Source organism: Melanerpes formicivorus, unplaced genomic scaffold (genome assembly GCF_026170545.1).
Source record: "Melanerpes formicivorus ecotype bairdi unplaced genomic scaffold, bMelFor1.0.p_v2 SCAF_85, whole genome shotgun sequence".
In the NCBI taxonomy this organism is placed as follows: Eukaryota; Metazoa; Chordata; class Aves; order Piciformes; family Picidae; genus Melanerpes; species Melanerpes formicivorus.
The window spans coordinates 585,466-611,736 of record NW_027142437.1 but is presented as its reverse complement, the minus strand read 5'-3'; the positions used below and the strand labels follow the sequence as shown (position 1 = coordinate 611,736).

At 49.0% G+C, this 26,271-nt stretch overlaps 1 protein-coding gene across 1 annotated transcript in view; it reads right to left on the bottom strand.

The window, feature by feature from the left end:
• Nucleotides 1–11,358, bottom strand: part of HMGN3 (high mobility group nucleosomal binding domain 3) — a 42,309-nt gene extending 30,951 nt beyond the window's left edge. The window contains exon 1 of the mRNA XM_068165186.1: nucleotides 11,226–11,358. Within this exon, the coding sequence (XP_068021287.1) occupies nucleotides 11,226–11,273 (48 nt within the window). The 5' untranslated portion in view covers nucleotides 11,274–11,358. The remainder of the gene's footprint in view (nucleotides 1–11,225) is intronic.
• Nucleotides 11,359–26,271: the final 14,913 nt, after the last annotated feature.

Here is a 26,271-nt window from a genome sequence, read left to right as displayed (position 1 = left end):
AAAGTCTCCAGAGAAGGAGACTCCACAACCTCTCTGGGCAGCCTGTTCCCCAAATGCGGGAAACTCGACTGCATAATTTGTGGTAGTGGGGGACTGCGTTCGCGCTATTTAGGGTTAGGGTTAGGGTTAGGGTTACCACAAATTACTATGATACATCCAGATGAGCCTTGAAAGTCTCCAGAGAAGGAGACTCCACAACCTCTCTGGGCAGCCTGTTCCAGAGCTCACTCCCCCTCAGAGTACAGAGGTTTCTCCTCACGTTGAGGTGGAACTTCTATCACACTATGATCCTATGAAGTGCTAATTTCCAAGAGAAACTGATGGACCTGCTTGACTGAACACTCTGCACAAAAGACAACATTAAGATCACGCCAAGAAAAAGTCAACCTTGTACAATTCTCTGAAACAACAAGGCCACACCTTGGAACATACCAGGCCTATAGACAGCTATTGCTTGGGTATAAAACAGCAGAGAATATGAAGGCTTTCAGCAAGACAGAAGAAAAGCAGCCTTAAACCTACCTGCTACATTCCATTTACACAGAGGACTTGATTGTTTTTTAAACTTAACCTGTCCAGTTCTGGGCTCCTCAGTTTAGGAGAGATGTTGAGATGCTGGAATGTGTCCAGAGAAGGGCAAGAAAGCTGGGGAGGGGTTTGGAGCACAGCCCTGTGAGGAGAGGCTGAGGGAGCTGGGGTTGCTTAGCCTGGAGAGGAGAAGACTCAGGGAAGACCTTCTTGCTCTCTCCAACTCCCTGAAGGGAGGTTGTAGCCAGGTGGGCGTTGGTCTCTTCTCCCAGGCAGCCAGCACCAGAACAAGAGGACACAGCCTCAGGCTGTGCCAGGGGAGGTTTACGCTGGAAGAAGTTCTTCATAGAAAGAGAGATTGGCCATTGGAATGTACTGCCCAGGGAGGTGGTGGAGTCACCATCCCTGGAGGTGTTAAGGAAGAGACTGGATGGGCTGCTTGGTGCCATGGTTCAGTTGATTAGATGGTGTTGGGTGATAGGTTGGACTCAATGATCTCAAATGTCTTTTCCAACCTGGTTAATTCTATTCTATTCTATTCTATTCTATTCTATTCTATTCTATTCTATTCTATTCTATTCTATTCTATTCTATTCTATTCTATTCTATTCTATTCTATTCTATTCCATTCCATTCCATTCCATTCCATTCCATTCCATTCCATTCCATCTATTCTATCCTATCCTATCCTATTCTATTACTGATACTCTAGAAAACAAATTAATCTTGCCCTCAGTGGCATGTTGAACTACTGCATGTACAAAAGATTACCTGCCCCTGGACAGTTCTCTACTTGCAAGGTGATGATTTGCAAAGCAGAAAGCACTGCTGGTGACACCTCACCTCCTACCATGCTTTGATGTGCCCAAGGAGCCTTAAGAATGAGTTTAAATAAGCAACACAGTGAAATTCGAAGAACTTGGAGGTGTTCATTAAGTCCAGCTGTATTCTAGTGTGGTCCAAGAATACTAGTCATACCTTAACAATGTGCATGGGTTAGAGCTTTACAGACTTGTATAAAACACATCAGAAACACTCTGAAGCTGTACACCCTTGGTTGATGAACTTTTAATCTCCATAACAGGCCACAGCTAAAATTATGTATTCAGGGATACTGGAGGTATTTTGAAGTGTATCTTTTAAGATAAAACATGAACAAACATTTGCTGCATGTATTTGACAGTATCACTAAGGTTGGAAGAGACCTCGAGGATCATCGAGTCCAACCTGTCACCACAGACCTCAGGACTAGACCAAGTGCCACATCCAATCTCCTCTTGAACACCTCCAGGGATGGTGACTCCACCACCTCCCTGGGCAGCACATTCCAATGACCAATGACTCTCCCAGTGAAGAACTTCCTCCTCACCTCCAGCCTAAACTTCCCCTGGTGCAGCCTGAGACTGTGTCCTCTTGTTCTGGTGCTGGTTGCCTGGGAGAAGAGACCAAACCCCACCTGGCTACAACCACCTTTCAGGTAGTTGTAGAGGGCAATGAGGTCACCCCTGAACCTCCTCTTCTCCAGGCTAAGCAACCCCAGCTCCCTCAGCCTCTCCTCACAGGGCTGTGCTCAAGGCCTCTCCCCAGCCTTGTTGCCCTTCTCTGGACACCTTCAAGTGTCTCAATGTCCTTCTTAAACTGAGGGGCCCAGAACTGGACACAGGACTCAAGGTGTGGCCTAACCAAAGCAGAGTACAGGGCACAATGACTTCCCTGCTGCTGCTGGCCACACTGTTCCTGATGCAGGCCAGGATGCCATTGGCCCTCTTGGCCACCTGGGCACACTGCTGGCTCATGTTTAGGTGGCTGTCAATCAGCACCCCCAGGTCCCTCTCTGTTTGGCAGCTCTCCAGCCACTGACCCCAGCCTGTAGCTCTGCATGGGGTTGCCATGGCCAAAGTGCAGCCCCTGGCACTTGGACTTGTTGAATGCCATCCTATTGGATTCTGCCCATTAATTGCCCATTAATATTTAATTGCCCTGGAAGCTCCATTTATTGCAGCCTTACTCAGAATCTTTTCCTCAGTGCCACTCCACACTGAACCATGCACATTTGGGATCTTTCCAGCTTCATTTTTCTATGAAAGACATAGAGCCTTTGAGTCAGTCTGGTCAACAGATAACTGCAGCAGGCCAGCTAAGTAGTTTTCAATTGCTTTTAATACATCCAGGCTTAAAATTCTCAACAGTGCCAAATTTAGTGCAAATACTACAATCTCTAAAATTGCTGAGTGACAAAATAGCCTTTGCCCTTGTTTTAGAAGCCTCTTGCAAGCTTCTAAGATGCTCTGGCATCTCTGTTCTGTTTGCCTTGGTTGAATGTGAAGTGCATCTCTACATAGCAATTGTTCTACCTGTCCTTGCAAGGGATGTCAAAGGAAGGAGCCCACCTGAGGACTCTGCTAGGGTGTCAGGAGTGAGCTGTCAAGTGACAGAGATGCAAAGAAGGTGGTCTTCTGCTGTTGCCTCCCTAGCCCAGAGAGTGGTGGTGAATGGTGCCACAGCCAGCTGGCAGCCAGTCAGTAGTGAAGTCCCTCAGGGATCAGTGCTGGGCCCCATCCTCTTTAACATCTTCATTGATGATCTGGATGAGGGCATTAAGACCATCAGCAGTAAATTTGCTGATGACACCAAGCTGGGGGCAGGAGTTGATCTGCTGGAGGGTAGAGAGGCTCTGCAGAGGGACCTGGCCAGGCTGGACAGATGGGCAGAGTCCAAGGGCAGGAGATTGAACACATCCAAGTGCCAGGTTCTGCACATTGGCCACAACAACCCCAGGCAGTGCTACAGGCTGGGGTCAGAGTGGCTGAGAGCAGCCAGGCAGAGAGGGACCTGGGGGTGCTGGTTGATGGTAGGCTGAACATGAGCCTGCAGTGTGCCCAGGCAGCCAAGAGGGCCAATGGCATCCTGGCCTGCATCAGGAAGAGTGTGGCCAGCAGGAGCAGGGAGGTCATTCTGCCCCTGTACACTGCACTGGTTAGGCCACACCTCGAGTCCTGTGTCCAGTTTTGGGCCCCTCAGTTTAGGAAGGAAAACGAAGTCCCTACTTGTCATTACTGCAAAAAGAAGGGACATATTCAGAAAAGATGTAGACAAAAGGAGAAAGATGAGAAAATGTTTAAGGAAGATTAGGGGTGTCAGGGGCTGTATATTTTGGGGACAAGAACATCAAACGAGCCCTTGATAAAGTTACTAGTAGGTCCCCAGAAGGAGGAGGTGACATTTTTGGTAGATACAGGAGCAGAAAAATCGACTATACAGAAGATTCCTAAGGGGGTTGAGGAAGGAAAAAAAACAGCAACAGTAATTGGAGCTAAAGGGGAACCTTTTAAGGTGTCACTGCTTGAAAATATAGAAATAGAATCGGAAAAAAGGATTTGTCTAAATGATTTGTTAGTTGTTCCAGAGGCTGAATACAATCTCTTGGGAAGAGATTTAATCATAAAATTGAAATTGAATTTAGAGAGTCAAGAAGATGGTTTGAGTGTTCGATTATATAAGTTAACTGCAAAGGATGAAAAGGATATAAGTCCAGAAGTTTGGTATGAATATGGGAGTAGAGGAAAAATTGATATGGATCCAATTAAAATTCAAATAATAGACTCAAGTAATCCTATACGTATAAAGCAATATCCTATACCATTAGAAGGGAGAAAAGGTTTGAAACCTATTATAGATGAATTAATAAACAAAGGAACACTAGAACCCTGTATGTCTCCTCACAATACCCCAATCTTACCGATAAAGAAATCAGATGGAACTTACCGTTTAGTACAAGATTTAAGAGCGGTAAATCAGAGAACATTAACTAAATTTCCTGTAGTAACAAATCCATATACATTGTTGAGTCATTTGACCCCAGAATACACTTGGTATAGTGTAATAGATTTGAAAGACGCTTTTTGGGCTTGCCCCTTAGACAAGGACTCAAGGGATTTATTTGCCTTTCAGTGGGAAGATCCTGAAACAGGAAGAAAACAGCAGTTAAGGTGGACTGTGTTGCCTCAGGGGTTCACCGAATCACCAAATTTATTTGGACAGACTTTAGAAAAACTATTACAAGGTTGGGAAATTCCAGCAAATATTAAACTCCTGCAGTATGTGGATGATCTGTTGATAGCAGGAAGAGATGAGGAAGAAACTCGGTCAGCCACAATACAGCTGCTAAACTTTTTGGGGGAAAACGGGCTTAAGGTTTCAAAGTCAAAACTGCAGTTTGTAGAGCAGGAGGTGAAATATCTGGGACATTGGTTAAGTAAGGGTAAAAAGAGGTTGGACCCTGAAAGGGTGTCAGGAATATTAGCATTAAGGGCTCCTGAGTGTAAAAAAGAAATCAGGCAGCTGCTTGGACTTCTGGGGTACTGTCGATCATGGATAGAGGGATACAGCGAAAAGGTGAAATTCCTGTATGAGAAATTGACCCTTAGTAATATCAAGTGGAGTCCAGAGGATGATGAGCGACTGGATAACATAAAAAGAATGTTGATTGAAGCCCCTGTTTTAAATCTGCCTGACGTGGAGAAACCATTTGACCTTTTCGTAAGCACATCTAACCACACCGCATATGGAGTGTTAACCCAGGATTGGGCTGGAAGTAAGAAACCTGTAGGGTATTGTTCCAAGTTGTTAGATCCTGTAAGTAGGGGATGGCCAGCTTGTTTACAAGCCTTAGTGGCAACAGCATTATTAGTAGAAGAAGCACAGAAAATAACTTTTCATGCTCCTTTGAGAGTATACACTCCACATAACATAAGGGGGGTGCTGCAACAAAAGGCAGAAAAATGGCTAACAGATAGCAGAATTTTGAAATATGAGGCTATTTTAATGGAATCACCGGAACTTGAGCTTAGGACTACCAAGGCTCAGAATCCTTCACAGTTTCTGTTCGGAGAACCACCAGAAGACTTACAGCATGACTGTATCGAGATAATTGAGTTACAAACTAAAATAAGACCAGACTTAAAGGACTTTGAGTTGGATGACGGAGAGCGACTATTTATAGATGGGTCTTCCAGGATAGTGGAGGGAAAAAGAAAATCAGGATATGCCATCGTAGATGGAGAAATGAGGATAGTTGAATCAGGTCCTTTAAGTGCCAGCTGGTCAGCCCAAGCCTGTGAACTGTATGCTCTACTCCGAGCATTAGAGTTGTTAAAGAACAAATCAGGGACTATCTATACCGATTCTAAATATGCATATGGGGTAGTGCATACCTTTGGAAAACTTTGGGAGGAAAGAGGATTAATAAATACTCAGGGAAAGGGGCTTATACATCAGGAGTTAGTGGTAAAAGTCCTTAAAGCCTTAAGGGGTCCTAAAAATATTGCAGTGGTTCACATAAAGGGACATCAAAGGGGATTAGAATATCACATTCGTGGAAACAATGCTGCAGATAGTGAAGCAAGGAGTGCTGCCTTAAGGAATCAGGGAAGAGATCTGAAGATTTTACACTTAGAACAAGAAAACCCAGAAAAAGCTGAATTAAAGGTTTATCAAGAGGAAGAATTGAATAAAATAAAAGAAATGGGGGCCATACTGAAGGAGGGAAAGTGGAATCTTCCAGATGGAAAGGAAGTATTACCCAAAGCTTATGCTAGGGTAATTATGAATAGGTTGCATGCTCATACTCATTGGGGTTCTAAGGCCTTGGGAGAGGCCTTCCTTAAGCAGTATGCCTGCATTGGAGTATACGAGATAGCGAGACAAGTAACACAGGGGTGCTTGACATGTCAGAAGATAAACAGAAAAACATTCAGACAGGCAGCAATGGGAGGAAGGCAAGTGGCTGTAAGACCATTTGAAAAGATACAAGTAGATTTTACTGAATTACCTAAAATAGGGAGAATTAAGTATTTGTTAGTAATAATAGATCACCTCACCCGGTGGGTGGAGGCTTTCCCTACAGCAAGGGCTACAGCACAGACTGTAGCAAAAGTGTTATTAGAAGAAGTGATTCCAAGATATGGAATAATCCAAGTAATTGACTCAGATCAAGGGACACACTTTACTTCTAAGGTTGTGAAATTATTAATTAAGGTGCTCATGGACAAGCAGCTGAACAGGAGCCAGCAGTGTGCCCAGGGGGCCAAGAAAGCAAATGGCATCCTGGCTGGGCTCAGCAATGCTGTGTCCAGCAGGAGCAGGGAGGGGATTGTCCCCTGGGACTCAGCTCTAGGGAGGCCACACCTTGAGTGCTGTGTCCAGTTCTGAGCAGCTCAATACAAGAGATGTGGAGGTGCTGGAGCCAGGGCAGAGAAGGGCAACAAAGAGCCTGGAGAATAAATCTGATGAAGAACTGAAGGAGCTGGGGATGGCTAGTTTGGAGAAGAGGAGGCTGAGGGGAGACCTCTCTGCTATCTACAACTGCCTGAAAGGAGGTTGTGGAGAGGCTGCTGCTGGTCTCTTTTCACAGGTCATTAGTGATAGAACAAGAGGGAATGGCCACAAGCTGCCACTGGGTAGGTTTAGACTGGACACCAGGAAACATTTTTTGATGGCAAGAGTGGTCAGGGATTGGAATGTGCTGCCCAGGGAGGTGGCTGAGTCCCCAAGCCTGGATATGTTTAAAGATTGTTTGGCTGTAGTGCTTGGGGATATGGTTTAGGGGTGAACCTTGCAGAGTAGGGTCAGTGGTTGGACTTGGTGCTCCTGAGGGTGTTTTCAAACCTGAGTGTTTCTGTGACCACATACAGAAAGGTTCTTCATCCTTTCACGGTTAACATTGAGACATCTTTAATGGAGCTGTTTCAAGGTCAAGGAGTTTTCCAGTATGACCCAAGAGCTAATTCCAGCAGGACAAGCAACAAAACAAAACACTCCAATCCATTTCAAGGCACTGGCTGCTATCAAAACCACAAGCAGCACTCTGGTTCATCCCACAGACATGCCATTCTCCTTGGGAAAGGCCACCTAAACACCACAACATGTTATTACAACAGGCAAAGGGTGCAGAAATCTGGCAGGAGCTTGGAGTTCAATCCCTTTTTGCTTTTGCACAGTATTTAACACCATCTCAACACAGCAAGATTTTCCTTTCCCCCCATGACCCTCAGGCAACAAGAAATTATATCCTGCTAATACCTTAGGCCACAGCCCTCCAGGGGAGACAGACTACACCTTTTTGTCCATAATGTTCATAATGAACAAAAGGCCAAGGACTCAGCAACTGACTTCAGTTTACACAGAGATGAGAAAGAAATGAATCAGAAATTTAAAAGAATCATAGAATCAGAGAGTTGTCAGGGGTGGAAGGGACCTCAAGGATCAGCCAGTTCCAACCCCCCTGCCATGGGCAGGGACATCTCACACTGCAGCAGGTTGCTCACAGCCACATCCAGCCTGGCTGCAAACACCTCCAGGCAGGAGGCTTCCACCACCTCCCTGGGCAACCTGTGCCAGTCTCTCACCACCCTCATGGGGAACAACTTCTTGTTAACATCCAACCTGAACCTACCCATTTCTAGTTTCATTCCATCCCCCCCAGTCCTATCACTCCCTGACACCCTCAAAAGTCCCTCCCCAGCTTTCTTATAGCCCTCTTCAGATACTGGAAGGCCACAAGAAGATCTCCTCAGAGTCTTCTGCTCTGCAGACTGAACAGCCCCAACTTGCTCAGCCTGTCCACAGGGGAGAGGTGCTCCAGCTGTGATCTGCAGATCCTGGAGGTGTTCAGAAAAGCAAGGGAAAAAGAGCAACCAGTTTAGATAACTAAAGGATATATTGTGACAGGTACAGGTAGCCACCTGTCCTCTGATAACATTATTTCCTTACCCCCATAAGTGGGAGATTTCTCATTTTGACTTTTGCTGTTCCCTTCCTTATAAAACTTCCAGTGCTAGCAGCCTTTTTGTAAGTCAGAAATTGTAACTGAAGAACTGACTGTTAGCCACACATGACAGTTGTCTCCACGTGGCAGCTGACTGGTGTGACCATTCAGCCACTGCTGTATCACTGACTTCTCACTCTGGGGCTGGTTATTCTGGGATAAAATGGACTGTTGGAGAGCAAGTGTGGCAATTCCACTCTTCTCCAAAAGCAAAGCCACTATTAATCACACACTTTTCCTTGAAAGAGAGTCCCAAACCCCACACGTCATATATCATTTTAAAATGATATACCCATACAATGTCAATCCAATTGAAATTCATCTGCACTGCTCTAACTTTTATTAGTTTAAGGGTTTTTAATAACTTTCCAGAATGAAGACATGTTCTCATGGACTCGTGAGATTCAACAAGACCAAGTGCAGGGTCCTGCATCTGGACTGGGGCAATCCCAGGCACTGATAGAGGCTGGGCAGGGACTGGCTTGAGAGCAGCCCTGAAGAAAAGGACTTGAGGCTGCTGGTGGATGAGAAGTTCAACAAGAGCCAGCAGTGAGCACTTGCAGCCCAGAGAGCCAACCAGAGCCTGGGCTGAAGCAAGAGAAGCAGAGCCAGCAGGGTGAGGGAGGTGATTCTCCCCTTCTACTCTGCTCTGGTGAGACCCCACCTGGAGCACTGTGTCCAGTTCTGGAGCCCCTATTACAGGAAAGGTCTGAAGCGTGCTGGAGTGTGTCCGAAGGTGGGCCATGAGCATGATCAAAGGGCTGGAGCTCCTCTCCTATGGAGACAAACTGAGAGAGTTGGGGTTGTTCAGTCTGCAAAAGAAGGCTCTGAGGAGACCTTCTTGTGGCCTTCCAGTATCTGAAGGGGCCTACAAGAGAGCTGGGGAGGGACTTTTGAGGGTGCCAGGGAGTGATAGGACTGGGGGGGAATGGAGAAAAGCTAGAGGAAGAGAGATTTAGTTCTTCCCCATGAGGGTGGTGAGACATTGGAACAGGTTGCCCAGGGAGGTGTTGGAAGCCTCATCCCTGGAGGATTTTAAGGGCAGGCTGGATGTGGCTCTGGGCAACCTCATCTAGTGGAGGGTATCCCTAACCATGGCAGAGTGCTAGGAACTAAATGAGCCTTGAGGTCCCTTCCAATTCTGACGATTCTGTGACTTCCTGGTCAAAGGTGGTTTGTCTTCACAAACATTTCACAGCAGACCACAACCACCACCAAGAGGGATGTGGAGGTGCTGGAAGGTGTCCAGAGAAGGGCCACGAGGATGAGCAGAGGGCTGGAGCTGCTCTCCTGTGAGGACAGACTGAAGGAGCTGGGGCTGTTCAGTCTGCAGAAGAGAAGGCTCCCAGGTGACCTCATTGTGGCCTTCCAGTATCTGAAGGGGGCTACAGGAAGGCTGGGGAAGGACTTCTCAGGATCTCAGGGAGTGATAGGACTAGGGGGAATGGAATGAAGCTGGAGGTGGGGAGATTCAGGCTGGAGGGGAGGAGGAAGTTCTTCCCCATGAGAGTGGTGAAGCCCTGGAATGGGTTGTCCAGGAAGGTGGTTGAGGCCCCATCCCTGGAGGTGTTTAAGGCCAGGCTGGCTGAGGCTCTGGGCAGCCTGATCTAGTGTGGGGTGTCCCTGCCCATGGCAGGGGGGTTGGAACTAGATGATCCTTGTGGTCCCTTCCAACCCTGACTGATACTATGATAGATTGACTTTGCCTCCCTGTTATACAGGACAGCCTGAAAGATCTATAGTGTAAGCAGACAAAAAGGGTCAAGGAAACAGGGTTTGCATGGTTTCAAAGGCTGTGCAGAGTCCTATGGGCACAGGCTCATTGTCAAACTTTTTCCCCAACAACGAGCAGCAGCAGCAGAGGAGCAGAACCACTCCAGGCCTTCCTGAGGGTGCAATTACAGAAGAGCAAGAAGACAACCTGTCCAACATTCGTTAACTTCAAGCCTATTCATCCAAATAAAAGCAATCAACCCCATGGCTGTATCCATTTTCAGGCAAGGAATCAGGTTCTTAACTATGAATTAAATAATTCAGTAGCACACTTGACAATTTGTCGTTCTGTTACCCCCCATAAGGAATAGGGAAAGGACACAATCTGAACGCTGAGCTACCTGGAAGTCATCACCTACCTGTAACTTTACTACAACAAGACTTGAGCCCTGCCCTGAGGGGGTGGTATTAGGAGGTCAGAGGTGAGAGTTTGGGAAATCTCCCCGGACACGGATTGCTTCGCTTGCTTGACCTAGTTAAAATCAAAGGACTGCAGCTATCATTTTTATTGGGTTTTTTCCACGGCATGTATTAGTGTCAGGTCTCTTAGTACACTCTCATCAGTAGAAGGCAGGCGGCAACTTCTCGACGAGGACCTCCAGCACGGCCTCCCTCGGTCACCCATCCCCGGTGGCCGAGCGGGCGCCTCCCCGGCTCCGCTCCGCCCCGCACCTGGCAGGGGAGGGGGCCGCCCGCTTCTGCCAGCACCGCAAGCGCTCCCCGAGCAGAGAAGGGCTCCGGCTTCAAGCGACAAAGAGAAGGATGGGAAAGAAAACACACCACAAAACCCAAAACAACCACAACACCGCGTCCGGCCGCTGAAGGGCTGCCTAAGTTTCTCTCCCTTCGGGAACGCAGTCTCACAACCGGTCCCCTCCGGCGGCTCCCTCCGAAGAGGCTGCCCGCACGGAGATAACAAAACCCAGCTGGAGCGCGGCGGGGCCTGGCCGTGGCCCCTCAGCCCCACCACGGCCTCCTGGGCCCAGCGGGGGGCGGCGGGGGCCGCGCTGGGTCCCTCCCTCCGGAGGCGCCTCCCGCCCCGGCGGCCGCCCCCGCCCCCGGGGGCCCTGCCCGGATGGGCGCCGGAGTTGGTACATACGGGTCTGCCGCGGGAGGCGAGGAGAAGGGTGTAGTTTGTTTTAAACATGGCTTGCCTCTCCCCTCCTCCTTCTACCTCGGAGCCATCACCCGGGCACGGCTGGAGGCGGCGGCGGCGGCGCCGGGGGGCCCGGCCGCCCTGGGCGGGGGCTGCCTCTTCCCCGCCGCTCCTCTCCGCTCCCCGCCGCGCTGGCGGCGGCGGCGCCGCCGGAGTTTGCGAGCAGGAAACTCCTCCCGCCGGGGGCCAGGGACGAAGCCGCAGCTGCTGCAGCGCTTCTCCCCGGTGGCGGAGGCAGGAGGAGGAGAAGGCAGCGGAGGATCGGGACGGGAGTTGTGATAGCGACTTCGGCCCCCGGGGACGGGGCTGACACGGCCCCGCGAGGCGCTGGGAAAGTAAACAGGGGGCGGCGGCGCGGGGAGGGGTGGAGGGAGCTTGCAACAGGCAGCAAAATACCGGGGCTCGGGAGCAATCCGCCAGCTCCGGAGCGCAGTGGTGGCAGGGGAGCAGCGGGTGCTCCCGCCCCTAACGCGGATTTCCCCGCACCGGCCGTCGCTCGGCCCTCCACAAACCCTGCCCCGGGGGAAGCGCGGAGGCAGGACCGACAGCACGCCCGGGCGCCTCACCTTTCTCTTCGGCATAATGTCCCTGCTCCGGGCCGCGAAAGTAAAACGACGAAAGAAGCTCCGGCAGAACGCGCGGATCCGCACGGCGGTAGCAGTGGCGGCGGCGACAGCAGCAGCAGCGGCGGCGACGACACCGGCGTCGCTGATGCCCGCAGCTGTGCCCGCGCCCGGTGCCCGCCGCCCCCGGCGCCCCGGCAGCCCCCACCGCCAGCGCCCGCCTCGCCGACGGGGCGGGCAGAGCGGGGCAGCCCGGGCTGCTGATTGGCTCCCCACTTGCGTGGCGCCCCCCTCTCCGGCGGGCGCAGGCTAATCACGGGCGGCCCGCGCGGGTCAGAGGCCGGGCGCGCGGGGCGAGGCGCGGCGGGCGCGCGCGGGGAGCTTCGGGGCCGGCGGCGGCCCCGGGGCCCTGCCGGGGAGCGGGGACAGGGCCGAGGCCGAGCGGCCCCCGGAGCGGAGCCTGCCTGCGGCCTGCCAGCCGCCCGCCAGGTAGCGCGTCCCGCACCCGCCGAGCCGCTGCCTTGACGCTCGCGAAGGTGGAGCGGAGGTCCGGGCGCATCGAGCAAGTTGCGTGCGGCGAGCAGCATCCGCTCCAAACAGCCCCTCCGGTGCTCATTATGCAGCCCGATTACCCCAACCTGGTCAAATGTACCTTCCAGTTTTCCCTTCTACGCTGGAATCCGCAGCAGTCTTTCCCCCACCGCGACCGCTCTCCCTGCTCAGACCCCGGGGCTCATTTTGCCGTGTAAAGCTGAACCTGCCCTGAACCAACCTAAGGAAGCTGATTTTCCAAGTCTCCCTTTTCACAGCCCCTCCTAAACTGCTAACCAGGGCTGCCGAGAGAACCACTCCATTACAAGGTGGTGCCATCAGTCCTTCAGTAAAGTTGAGATGCAAACAAATGTATTTCCTTCACAAATCCTAGTTTCAAGCTGACAAGTCAACCATTTTGCCTTTAGCCTTCATTACATGACCCCGCTGGAGCACCTGCAGAGGAGAAGCACAGAATTGGCAGGGCTGGAAGGGACCTCAAGGTCCAGCCAGTTCCAGCCCCCCTGCCATGGGCAGGGACACCTCACGCTAGATCAGGTTGCTCACAGCCACATCCAGCCTGGCTTTAGGAGAGGAAGAGCTGAAACTAGAGATTTGTCTGGGTTGGCCACCTGCCTTTAAGCCAAGGGCTCAGCAGTTAGGATGTGACAGCCCTAAGCCTGGTTTTCCTCCTTGACTGAGGATATTTGAAGTCCTACCTCTTGTTCTCCCATAACATTGATTTGACAACAAACTACAGCGTATCTGGAGTGGAGAGCTTGTATTCTCCTCCTGACATTGTCTCAACAGCTTTGTTGAATTCATGTAAAGATGTTTAATTAATACAAATTCAACAAATATTTTTGTGGTAATAATTCACCACAGCAGCAACCCCAGATGGGTTTTGCTCTCAGTTAAGTGTGCAAGCCACCAAAATGGGAAGTTGCTTGCTGGGGAGGGACTTTTGAGGGTGTCAGGGAGTGATAGGACTAGGAGGAATGGAACAAAACTAGAAATGGGTAGATTCAGATTGGATGTGAGGAAGAAGTTCTTCCCCATGAGAGTGGTGAGAGACTGGCACAGGTTGCCCAGGGAGATGATGGAAGCCTCATGCCTGGAGGCTTTTGAGGCCAGGCTGGATGTGGCTGTGAGCAACCTGCTGTAGTGTGAGGTGTCCCTGCCCATGGCAGGGGGGTTGAAACTGAATGGAACTGGAGGGACTGCTCAGGATCTCAGGTAGTGATAGGACTAGGGGGAATGGAATGGAGCTGGAGGTGGGGAGATTCAGGCTGGAGGGGAGGAGGAAGTTCATCCCCATGAGAGTGGTGAAGCCCTGGAATGGGTTGTCCAGGGAGGTGGTTGAGGCCCTGTCCCTGGAGGTGTTTAAGCCCAGGCTGGCTGAGGCTGTGGCCAGCCTGATCTAGTGTGGGGTGTCCCTGGCCATGGCAGGGGGGTTGGAACTAGATGATCCTTGTGGTCCCTTCCAACCCTGAATGATACTATGATACTATGAAAAGCAGGGGCAGGTACAGCAGGAGCTGCGTGCTGTTGGGGTTTTGATATCTTCAAGGATAGAGACTCCACAGCTTCAAGTGTTCCAGTGTCTGAGCACCCTCACAGTAAGTGTTGTCTTACATTCAGATGTAGTTCATGGCCTTAGCCTCTACTTCTGCCACTGAATACACCCTGGGTTCCGCTTCTTTACATCCTTCATCAGGTGTTTCTATACTTGGATAAGATCCCTCCAAACCTCCTCTTAGAATCATAGAATCAATAAGGTTGGAAAAGACCTCAGAGGTCATCAAGTCCAACCTGTCACCCAACACCTCCTGACTAACTAAACCATGGCTTCAGGTGCCACGTCCAATCTCCTTCAGACCCAGCTCCTTCAGCCTCACCTTGTGCATCAGATGTTTCATTCCCTTCACTATCTTCATGGACCTTTGCCACACTTTCTGGTATGTCTGTGTCTCTTTTATACTGGGTAATCCAGTGGACATGGCACTCCAGGTATGACCTAGCAAGGATGAACAGGAAAGAATCAACTCCCTTGAACTGTTGGCAACACTCTGTAATGCAACCCTGGACTCCACTGGCCACAAGGCTACAAAACTGCTTCTGTCTGACTTGTTTAACAACTGGACTCCAAGGACTTTTTCTGGCAAGCTGCTTTCTAGTTCATCAGCCCCTAGTGTCTACTGGTGCATGGAGATGTTCCTCCCCAGGGGCAGAACTTGGAATTTCTTTCATCATTTCTTCAGCTGTCAAGGTGGCAGCAGACCCATTTGGTGTAGCAGCCATTGATCCCAGCTTTGTATCTTCTACAAGCCTCCTGAAAGAACACTGTTGTATCACCCAGGTCAGAAAGCATAGAATCACAGAAGGGACCTCCAAAGGCCATCCAGTCCAAGCCCTTCTGCAGTCAGCAGGGTCGTCCTCAATTAGATCAGGTTGCCCTGAGTGCTGTCAAGCCCCACTCTGAATATCTCCAGGGATAAGGCTCCAACCAGCTCCCTGGGCAACCTGTTCCTGTGTTCCGCTACCCTCATAGTGAAGAGCTTGTTCCCAACATCCAATCTCAATCTGCTCTTCTCTAGTTTGAAGCCAATGCCCCTTGTCCTGTCCCTGCAGGCCTTTGCAAACAGTCTCTCTCCATCTTTCTTGTAGAAGATGGAGTATGTTCAAAGAAGGGCCACAAGGATGTTCAGAGGGCTGGAGCACAGACTCAGAGAGTTGGGGCTGTTCCATCGGGAGAAGGAAGGCTCTGAGGAGACCTAATTGTCAGAGAACCAAACCCAGATAAAATAATGAAAACAGAGAAGCCTTTAAGAATGTAATTCTAGAGGGCTTGCTGTGCAAATAAACCAACTCTTTTCAGATATCAAAGATTGCTGTGAGGAAAATCTTACCAGTTGGCTACTTCCAATGTTCACTGTGACATAAGGAGAAATAAAAAAGTAAAGACTGCAGGGAAAAAATAACAAAAATAACGATCATAAAAATAATAAAGATTGTAGGAAAAATAATTTAAAAGTAATAAAACCAATAAAGACTGCAGGAAAAAATAAAGACTTGGGGGTGCTGGGGGGAGGAGAAGCTCACCAGGAGCTCTCAGTGTGCACTTGCAGCCCACAAAGCCAATCAGATCCTGGGCTGCATCAGGAGAAGTGTGGCCAGCAGGGCAAGGGAGGTGATTCTCCCCCTCTGCTCAGCTCTGGGGAGACCCCACCTGGAGTACTGCCTCCAGTTCTGGAGCCCCTATGACAAGAGGGATCCGGAGGTGCTGGAAGGTGTCCAGAGAAGGGCCACGAGGATGAGCAGAGGGCTGGAGCTGCTCTGCTATGAGGACAGACTGAAGGAGTTGGGAGAAGAGAAGGCTCCCAGGTGACCTCATTGTGGCCTTCTAGTATCTGAAGGGGGCTACAGGAAGGCTGGGGAGGGACTGCTCAGGATCTCAGGTAGTGATAGGACTAAGGGGAATGGAATGAAGCTGGAGGTGGGGAGATTCAGGCTGGAGGTGAGGAGGAAGTTCTTCCCCATGAGAGTGGTGAAGCCCTGGAATGGGTTGTCCAGGGAGGTGGTTGAGGCCCTGTCCCTGGAGGTGTTTAAGCCCAGGCTGGCTGAGGCTCTGGCCAGGCTGATGTAGTGTGGGGTGTCCCTGCCCATGGCAGTGGGGTTGGAACTAGCTGATCCTTGTGGTCCCTTCCAACCCTGACTAATACTATGATACTATGATACTAAAATTAATAAAGACTGCAGGGAAAAAATAATTAAAAAATGATACAAATAGTAAAGGCTGCAGGAAGAAATAATAATAAAAACAATGGCTTCAGGGAAAAAAAGAAGAAAAAATAATAATAAAATTAATGAAGATTGCAAGAAAAAGATAAACAATAAAGAGTGCAATAAACCTAATTAATAACAATAAAAATAATAAAGACTGAAGGAAAAAGACAATTTAAAAAGAATAAAAATAGTAAAGACTGCAAAAAAATTAATAAAGAATGAAGGGAAAATAATAATAATAAAAATAATGACTGCAGGACACTACCATAAAAAATAATAAAAATAATAAAGACTGCAGGAAAATAATTGATAAAGAATGCAGGAAAAAATAATTTAAAACTAAAGACTGCAAAAAGAAAAATAGAGACTACAGGAAAAAATAATTAAGAAGAATAAAAAGAATGACTGCAGGAGAAAAATAAAAAATAACAATGAAAACTGCAGGAAAAAAATAAAACAATAAAGAATGCAGGAAAAAATAATTCAAAAATAAAGACTGAAAAAAAAAAGTCTGAAGCGAAAATAAGAAAAATAATAATAAAGACCAATGTCCAATGGGATGGCACTCAACAAGTCCAAGTGCCAGGGGCTGCACTTTGGCCACAGCAACCCCATGCAGAGCTACAGGCTGGGGTCAGAGTGGCTGAGAGCTGCCAAACAGAGAGGGACCTGGGGGTGCTGATTGACAGCTGCCTAAACATGAGCCAGCAGTGTGCCCAGGGGGCCAAGAAGGCCAAGGGCATCCTGGCCTGCATTAGGAATAGTGTGGCCAGCAGGAGCAGGGAAGTCATTGTGCCCCTGTACTCTGCTTTGGTTAGGCTGCACCTTGAGTCCTGTGTCCAGTTCTGGGCTCCTCCGTTTAAGAAGGACATTGAGACACTTGAAGGTGTCCAGAGAAGGGCAACAAGGCTGGGGAGAGGCCTTGAGCACAGCCCTGTGGGGAGAGGCCTTGAGCACAGCCCTGTGAGGAGAGGCTGAGGGAGCTGGGATTGTTTAGCCTGGAGAAGAGGAGGCTCAGGGGTGACCTCATTGCCCTCTACAACTACCTGAAAGGTGGTTGTAGCCAGGAAGGGGTTGGTCTCTTCTCCCAGGCAACCAGCGCCAGAACAAGAGGACACAGTCTCAGGCTGTGTCAGGGGAAGTTTAGGCTCAAAGTGAGGAGAAATTTCTTCACCGAGCGAGTCATTCGTCATTGGGATGTGCTGCCCAGGGAGGTGGTGGATTCACCATCCCTGGAGGTGTTCAAGAGGGGATTGGATGTGGCACTTGGTGCCATGGTCTAGTCATGAGGTCTGTGGTGACAGGTTGGACTCGATGATCTTTGAGGTCTCTTCCAACCTTGGCAATACTGTGACACTGTGATACTGTGACACTGTGATACTGTGACTGCAGGGAAACTAATAAAAAATATAAGAAAAATAATAAAGACTGCAGGAAAAAAAATAATTAATAATAAAAATAATGACTGCAGGGGAAAAAAAAGTAAAAATAATCAAAAGATTGCAGGAAAAATAATAAAAAATAAAGACTGCAGAAATTAAATAATAATAATAATAAAAATAATAAAGACTGCAGGAAAAAATAATGTAAACAATAAAAATAATAAAGACTGCAGAAAAATAGTTAATGATAAAAATAATTAAAACTGCAGGAAAAAAATTTAAAATAATAAAACCAGTAAAGGCTGCAGAAAAAAAAAAAAAAAAGAATAAAAATATTGAAGACTGCAGGAAAAAGAATTTTAAAATACAAATAATAATGACTGCAGGAGAAAAAAATTAATAAAGATTATGAAAATACTAATGACTGCAGGACAAAAGAATAAAAAAATAATAAAGACTGCAGGAAAAGAGCTAATAATAATAAAAATAATAATGACTGCAGGGAAAAAATAATCACAGTATCACAGTATCACTTAGGTTGGAAAGGACCTCGAGGATCATCAAGTCCAACCTATCAACACAGACCCCATGACTAGACCATGGCACCAAGTGCCACATCCAATCCCCTCTTGAACACCTCCAGGGTCGATGACTCCACCACCTCCCTGGGCAACCTGTTCCAATGACGAATGACTCGCTCGGTGAAGAACTTCCTCCTGACCTCGAGTCTAAACCTCCCCTGGCGCAGCTTGAGACTGTGTCTCCTTGTTCTGGTGCTGGTTGCCTGGGAGAAGAGGCCAACTCCTTCCTGGCTACAACCACCCTTCAGGTAGTTGTAGAGGGCAATGAGGTCACCCCTGAGCCTCCTCTTCTCCAGGCTAAACAATCCCAGCTCCCTCAGCCTCTCCTCATAGGGCTTGTGTTCAAGGCCTCTCACCAGCCTTGTTGCCCTTACTGTAGGAAAAAATAATAGCAAGTCAGAGTTCCATGTGACTAACAAGTCTGTTAAGTCTTGCTGCAGTAGGACTGTAGTAACCCTCACCCTGGAGAGGCAACTGCATAGTGAAGTTGAATGAGAAGCACACCACATGGCTACTCAGCTCACTGTCAGGGTAAGGCAGCCACCTGCCATTGGAGGAATCTAGGTCTCTTACAACCTGGTCTATTCCATTCCATTCCATTCCATTCCATTCCATTCCATTCCATTCCATTCCATTCCATTCCATTCCATTCCATTCCATCCCATCCCATTCCATTCCATCCCATCCCATTCCATTCCATCCCATCCCATTCCATTCCATTCCATTCCATTCCATCCCATCCCATTCCAGCTTTCTGACTCTGTTACACAATTCCATGAGGCAACTTCTGACCTATTTATACAACCACAATGGAGAGGGACCTGGGAGTGCTAATTGACAGCTGCCTAAACATGAGCCAGCAGTGTGCCCAGGTGGCCAAGAGGGCCAATGGCATCCTGGCCTGCATTAGGAATAGTGTGGCCAGCAGGAGCAGGGAGGTCATTGTGCCCCTGGACTCTGCTTTGGTTAGGCCACACCTTGAGTCCTGTGTTCAGTTCTGGGCCCCTCAATTTAAGAAGGACATTGAAACACTTGAAGGTGTCCAGAGAAGGGCAACAAGGCTGGGGAGAGGCCTTGAGCACAGCCCTGTGAGGAGAGGCTGAGGGAGCTGGGATTGCTTAGCCTGGAGAAGAGGAGGCTCAGGGGAGACCTCATTGCCCTCTACAGCTACCTGAAGGGTGCTTGTAGCCAGGAAGGGGTTGGTCTCTTCTGCCAGGCAACCAGCACCAGAACAAGAGGACACAGTCTCAAGCTGCACCAAGGGAAGTTTAGTCTCGAGGTGAGGAGAAAGTTCTTCACTGAGAGAGTCATTCATCATTGGGATGTGCTGCCCAGGGAGGTGGTGGAGTCGCCATCCCTGGAGGTGTTCAAGAGGGGATTGGATGTGGCACTTGGTGCCATGGTCTAGTCATGAGGTCTGTGGTGACAGGTTGGACTCGATGATCCTCGAGGTCTCTTCCAACCTTGGTGACACTGTGATACTGTGATACTGTGATTGTTTTGAGTGACTTGCTGAAATGAGACAAACACCTTTCACCTGTCTGAGGTTCAGTAGCACCTCCAGTTTGATGCCTTCTAAGTGCTAACATAGATGCTAAATTACTATAAACAACAACATCCTTACAATCATTTTTCCTCTCCCCTTGTCTCAACTTCTCTCTAATCTCCTTGTATACAACAGCTGGACCAAGAGGCCACCACCTTTTCAGCTATGGTATTAAAAGTATCTTGAATTACTCTACCCAGCCAAGGGAAGAGCCTTTCTGACTTCAGTTAGTCAAGAATTCTGGAGAAGTGATTCTATCAGCTTCAACTTTCCCCTGAGTCATTCTGCTTGCAGCAGCTCTGTCTTCAGAACTCTGTCCCTAGTTCTATGCCAGTCCTTTCTAAAAGCACCCAGACATACCTGGCAGTATTCAATCACACTTCCAGAGCAATGCTAACATTTGTTTGCTGAATACAGGAGACATAGCTTGAATATGCTGCTTTCCACAGTTACTCTTAGCATGCCTAAACTCTTCTAGAATGAAGTAGCTAACAAATGAGAAGAGAGAAGCAGCACCCTAAAGCACTTTCTGCATTGTGGTACAAGCTGGCAAAGATCTGATTTCTCTTCAGAAGGCTTTACCAGAGGTCTTCCATGTTGCTCCACCTACCAGTAGATGAGGTGGATCTGGAGATTCCTCCCAGGTCTGTCAATAAACCAGTTGATGTGGCCACACACTAGTTCACTTCTTATCAAAGGAGTTGGGTTAGAAGTATCAGTCTGTAGAAGTATTCAGTTAGTCAAACCATGTAACAGACCTGAGTGAGAGCAACCACAGATACAGTGTGGGCTCTGGGCAAATGCTAACCTCCAGTTAATGGGGCAGGGCAGCTACAGATGATGTAACTAGGGACAGTAGATTTCATTTAGCTGCTGCTAGAGCAGCCTAATTGCAGTTGTCCCACCTTCTAGCCTTCAGGCAGCTAACTGTGGTGAGGCAGCTTTGCTAGGTGAAAGGACCTCTCCACCCCCTTGGCCATAAAAATCCTCTGACAGCTGCTGCCCTCAGTCCTGTTGGCTCAGTCTTTCAAATAGTCACTCTCTGGTTTGGTTTGGGCAAACCAGAATGGACCTGCAAAGATCTGTCATTAAAAATGAGTGGGCCTGGCTCATTTCAACACAGCTTGGGGAGCAACCAGACAAGTTACACTGGCACAAGCTGGGAGGTGGAAATCTATGGGTGGGAATGGTAATGAGCAGCTCAGGGTGCCCCAAGTGTTCTTCTTTCAGCCTGGTGACAGCCAGAACTAGCCATGTGAACACAGAAAAACAGCTGCCCTGACCATCCTCTTGGATTGATGCAGAGAGTTGGGCAGCTATAAGAGGTATTTCATCCTGCTAAGTTTCTCAATCATAGAATTGTCAGGGTTGGAAGGCACCTCAAGGATCAGCCAGTTCCAACCCCGCTGCCATGGGGGGGGGGCAGGTTACTCACAGCCACATCCAGCCTGGCTGCAAAAATCTCCAGGCATGAGGCTTCCACCACCTCCCTGGGCAACCTATGCCAGGCTCTCACCACCCTCATGGGGAACAACTTCTTCCTGACATCCAATCTGAATCTACCCATTTCTAGTTTTGTTCCATTACCTCCAGTCCTATCACTACCTGACACCTTCAAAAGTCCCTCCCCCCATTTCAGATACTGGAAGGCCACAATTAGGTCTCCTTGGAGCCTTCTCTTCTCCAGATTGAACAACCCCAACACACTCAGTCTCTCCTTGTAGCAGAGGTACTGCAGCCCTCTGCTCATCCTTGTGGCCCTTCTCTGGACATGCTCTATCACCTCCAGATCCTTCCTGTAATAGGAGCTCCAGAACTGGATGCAGTACTCCAGGTGGGGTCTCACCAGAGTGGAATAGAGAGGGACAGTCACCTCCCTCGACCTGCTGGCTATGCTTCTCTTGATGTAGCCCAGGGTGTGATTTGCTTTCTGGGCTGCAACCAACCTCTAAATCTGCAAAACCCACATAAGCATTGGGAGGAGATTGATAAATGCATGTGAATATTTTCCTGAGTAGCATTCCCATCACTGTCATGCTTCTCTGAAATACTGACTGACAAAACCTGGAGTTTCCTTTACACTTTAAAATGAATTTTAGTTTAAAGGAACATCTAGGTAACTGGAAAAGTTTTTAGAATCATAGTATCATAGTATCAGTCAGGGTTGGAAGGGACCACAAGGATCATCTAGTTCCAACCCCCCTGCCATGGGCAGGGACACCCCACACTAGATCAGCCTGGCCAGAGCCTCAGCCAGCCTGGCCTTAAATACCTCCAGGGACAGGGCCTCAACCACCTCCCTGGACAACCCATTCCAGGGCTTCACCACTCTCATGGGGAAGAACTTCCTCCTCACCTCCAGCCTGAATCTCCCCACCTCCAGCTTCATTCCATTGCCCCTACTCCTATCACTCCCTGAGATCCTGAGCAGTCCCTCCCCAGCCTTCCTGTAGCCCCCTTCAGATACTGGAAGGCCACAATGAGGTCACCTGGGAGCCTTCTCTTCTGCAGACTGAACAGCCCCAACTCCTTCAGTCTGTCCTCATAGGAGAGGTGCTCCAGCCCTCTGCTCATCCTCGTGGCCCTTCTCTGGACACCTTCCAGCACCTCCAGATCCCTCTTGTCATAGGGGCTCCAGAACTGGAGGCAGTACTCCAGGTGGGGTCTCCCCAGAGCTGAGCAGAGGGGGAGGATCACCTCCCTTGCCCTGCTGGCCACACTTCTCCTGATGCAGCCCAGGATCTGATTGGCTTTGTGGGCTGCAAGTGCACACTGAGAGCTCCTGGTGAGCTTCTCCTCCCCCAGCACCCCCAAGTCTCTCTCCTCAGGGCTGCTTTCCAGCCAGTCCCTGCCCAGCCTGGATTTGTGCCTGGGATTGCCTTGACCCAGATGCAGGACCCTGCACTTTTGTTACATACAACCTGAAAAGGAGCAAAACACAACCCCATCCAAACTAGTGACTTACTCCTGTTTTACCAGCATTATCCCTGCTGTCAATAGTCAGTACGAATTTAACTGGAGGGAGTGTTAAAAGGGCTTCATTGGGTCACCTAAAGTTTAATAGCTGTTTAAAGATTTTTCTCATCCTGCTGAAGGTATGTTTATTTACTGGTGTAAAAGGAAAGGGGGGTTTTTGGTGCAGGCCAGTCAGCCTGACCTCAGTGCCAGGGAAAGTGATGGAGCAGATTACCCTGGTGGCAATAACTGCGCACCTGAAGGATGGCCAAGGGCTCGGGTTCAGCCAACATGGATTTAGGAAGGGCAGGTCCTGCCTCTCCAACCTGGTCTCCACCATCCCTGGAGGTGTTCAAGAGGGGATTGGATGTGGCACTTGAAGCCATGGTCTACTCATGAGGTCTGTGGAGACAGGTTGGATGATCTTTGAGGTTCCTTCCAACCTTAGTGATACTGTGATGCTGTTCATCATAGTTGAAAACGCAGTGAGTCCACCTTGAATAATCATAGAAGTCTTTGGGTTGGAAGAGACCTCTAAACATCATCTAGCCCAACCCTATCTGCAGTCAACAGGGACACCCTCAACTAGATCAAGCTGCCCAGAGCCCTGTCCAGCCTCACCTTGAATATCTCCAAGCATGAAGCCCCAATGACCTCCCTGAGCAACCTCTTCCAGTGTTCCACCAAGCTCATGGTAAAGAGCTTGTTCCTAACATCCAATCTAAATCTACTTTTCTCCAGTTTGTAGCCATTGCCCCTTGTCCTGTCACTTCAGGCCTTTGTAAACACTCTCTCTCCATCCTTGTAGGCCTCCTTTAGGTACTGAAATCATGACACATTGCTTCTTGAACCTTCCTTGAGTCCTGTGTCCAGTTCTAGGCCCCTCAGTTTAGGAAGGACATTGAGACACTTGAATGTGTCCAGAGAAGAGCAAAAGGGGGCCTACAGAAAGGCTGGGGAAGGACTTCTCAGGATCTCAGGTAGTGATAGGACTAGGGGGAATGGAATGAAGCTGGAGGTGGGGAGATTCAGGCTGGAGGTGAGGAGGAAGTTCTTCCCCATGAGAGTGGTGAAGCCCTGGAATGGGTTGTCCAGGGAGGTGGTTGGGGCCCTGTCCCTGGAGGTGTTTAAGGCCAGGCTGGCTGAGGCTCTGGCCAGGCTGATCTAGTGTGGGGTGTCCCTGGCCATGGCAGGGGGGTTGGAACTAGATGATCCTGGTGGTCCCTTCCAACCCTGAATGATACTATGATACTATGATACTATGAAAAAGGCTGGGGAGAGGCCTTGAGCACAGCCCTGTGAAGAGAGGCTGAGGGAGCTGGGGTTGTTTAGCCTGGAGAAGAGGAGGCTCAGGGGTGACCTGAGAGCTGAAAGGTGGTTGTAGCCAGGAAGGGGTTGGTCTCTTCTCTCTAGCAACCAGCACCAGAACAAGGGGACACAGTCTCAAGCTGCACCAAGGGAAGTTTAGGCTCGAAGTGAGGAGAAAGTTCTTCACTGAGAGAGTCACTTGTCATTGGAATGTGCTGCCCAGGGAGGTGGTGGAGTCCCCATCCCTGGAGGTGTTCAAGAGGGGATTGGATGTGGCACTTCGTGCCGTGGTCTAGTCATGAGGTCTGTGGTGACAGGTTGGACTCGATGATCTTTGAGGTCTCTTCCAACCTTGGTGACACTGTGAGACTGTGATAGAACAGAGGAACCATCATATTTTTGAGCTTGTCATTTAATGACACTTTGAACAGCTCAAGTCAATGCTCTTAAAGTTCTGTTGAAATTCTGGACCAGCTAAACCAAACAAGCACTTGCTCTGCATCCCCTCTTTCTAGCTCTCTTCAGTCTTTGCTTGAAGCTCCTCTGCAGTCATTTCTTCTGCCTCAAGCTGGAAAGGCAGCAAGCATGCAGGAAAACAAACTGTTGTTGCAGAGGTCTGCCACAGAGCTCCTGAGATTACACCAATGAAATTGCTCTTGTCTCACCTTTACAGTGAAGCTGCATCCACTGCAGGGTAAGAGTCTGCTATTAGCTGCTAAATATGAATCAGTCCTCTGAAAGCTGGCACTAGGGATGTAGAAGTTGGCTCATTACCTATTTTGTAGCAAGGAAGTAATGTAAATATATATTAATTAAGCCTTTCTGTCTTCCTTGCAGATGTTTTCCTGTGTTTGTCCCTTTTTGTCTATAGTTCATGATAAATATGTCCAGAAATAATTGATTGCCCTCACAGGAGAAACAAGGAAGTGCAATGGGAAACCTTGTCAAATAAGGCCTTTCAATAGCCAGAGTCAATGAAATGGGAAATCCTAAATCAACTGCTGAATAATGTAGTAAGTAAACATATTACCCAGTAAGTAAACCTGTTAACCAGCCACAAAGTCATAAATTGTGGTTGTTGATATATCAAAGGCTACTCACAGCAGTCAACAAAGGCATGAGGAGCAGTTAATGAAAGCCAGGAAATCAAGAGAGTTTATCCTTTCATAGACTTTATAAAGTGCAGCTTCTCAACACTGAAACAAAAACCCCACAAACCAAAACAGTTCCAGAGTGCTGTTGAAGAATCATCACTGAAAAGTGTGTTTTGTTCTCAATTAGACTCCAACATTTAGGGGATTTAGAGATGTTAACCCTCAAAGAATGCTTAATGTTCTAGGATGTTTGATGGAGTGGTTACTGGGAGAATGCTGAGAAGAGGAGGCTCAGGGGAGACCTCATTGCTCTCTACAACTACCTGAAAGGTGGTTGTAGCCAGGAAAGGGTTGGGCTCTTCTCTCTAGCAACCAGCACCAGAACAAGAGGACACAGTCTCAAGATGCACCAGGGGAAGTTTAGGCTGGAGGTGAGGAGAAAGTTCTTCACTGAGAGAGTCATTCATCACTGGAATGTGCTGCCCAGGGAGGTGGTGGAGTCACCATCCCTGGAGGAGTTCAAGAGGGGATTGGATGTGGCACTTGGAGCCATGGTCTAGTCCTGAGGTCTGTGGTGACAGGTTGGACTTGATGATCCTTGAGGTCTCTTCCAACCTTGGTGATGCTGTGAGACTGTGATCTTGAGCAACAAACAGAAAAATCATTTGTTGGGGAAATGTTGTAACTGTTTGAGAAAAACAACAAAGCCTGTCTAAGTGTGCAGGCATTCAAAAGAGGTGATTCTCCCCTCTACACCACTCTCAGGAGACTCCACCTGGAGTACTGTGTCCAGTTCTGGAGCCCCTATTACAGGAAGAATCTGGAGGTGCTGGAAGGTGTCCAGAGAAGGGCCACGAGGATGAGCAGAGGGCTGGAGCACCTCTCCTATGGAGATAAGACTGAGAGAGTTGGGGTAGTTCAGTCTGGAGAAGAGAAGGCTCCAAGGAGACCTAATTGTGGCCTTCCAGTATCTGAAGGGGGCTACAGGAAAGCTGGGGAGGGACTTTTGAGGGTGTCAGGGAGGGATAGGACTGGGGAGAATGGAGCAAAACTAGAAATGGGGAGATTGAGATTGGATGTGAGGAAGAAGTTGTTCCCCATGAGGGTGGTGAGAGCCTGGCACAGGTTGCCCAGGGAGGTGGTGGAAGCCTCCTGCCTGGAGGTGTTTGCAGCCAGGCTGGATGTGGCTGTGAGCAACCTGCTGTAGTGTGAGGTGTCCCTGCCCATGGCAGGGGGGTTGGAA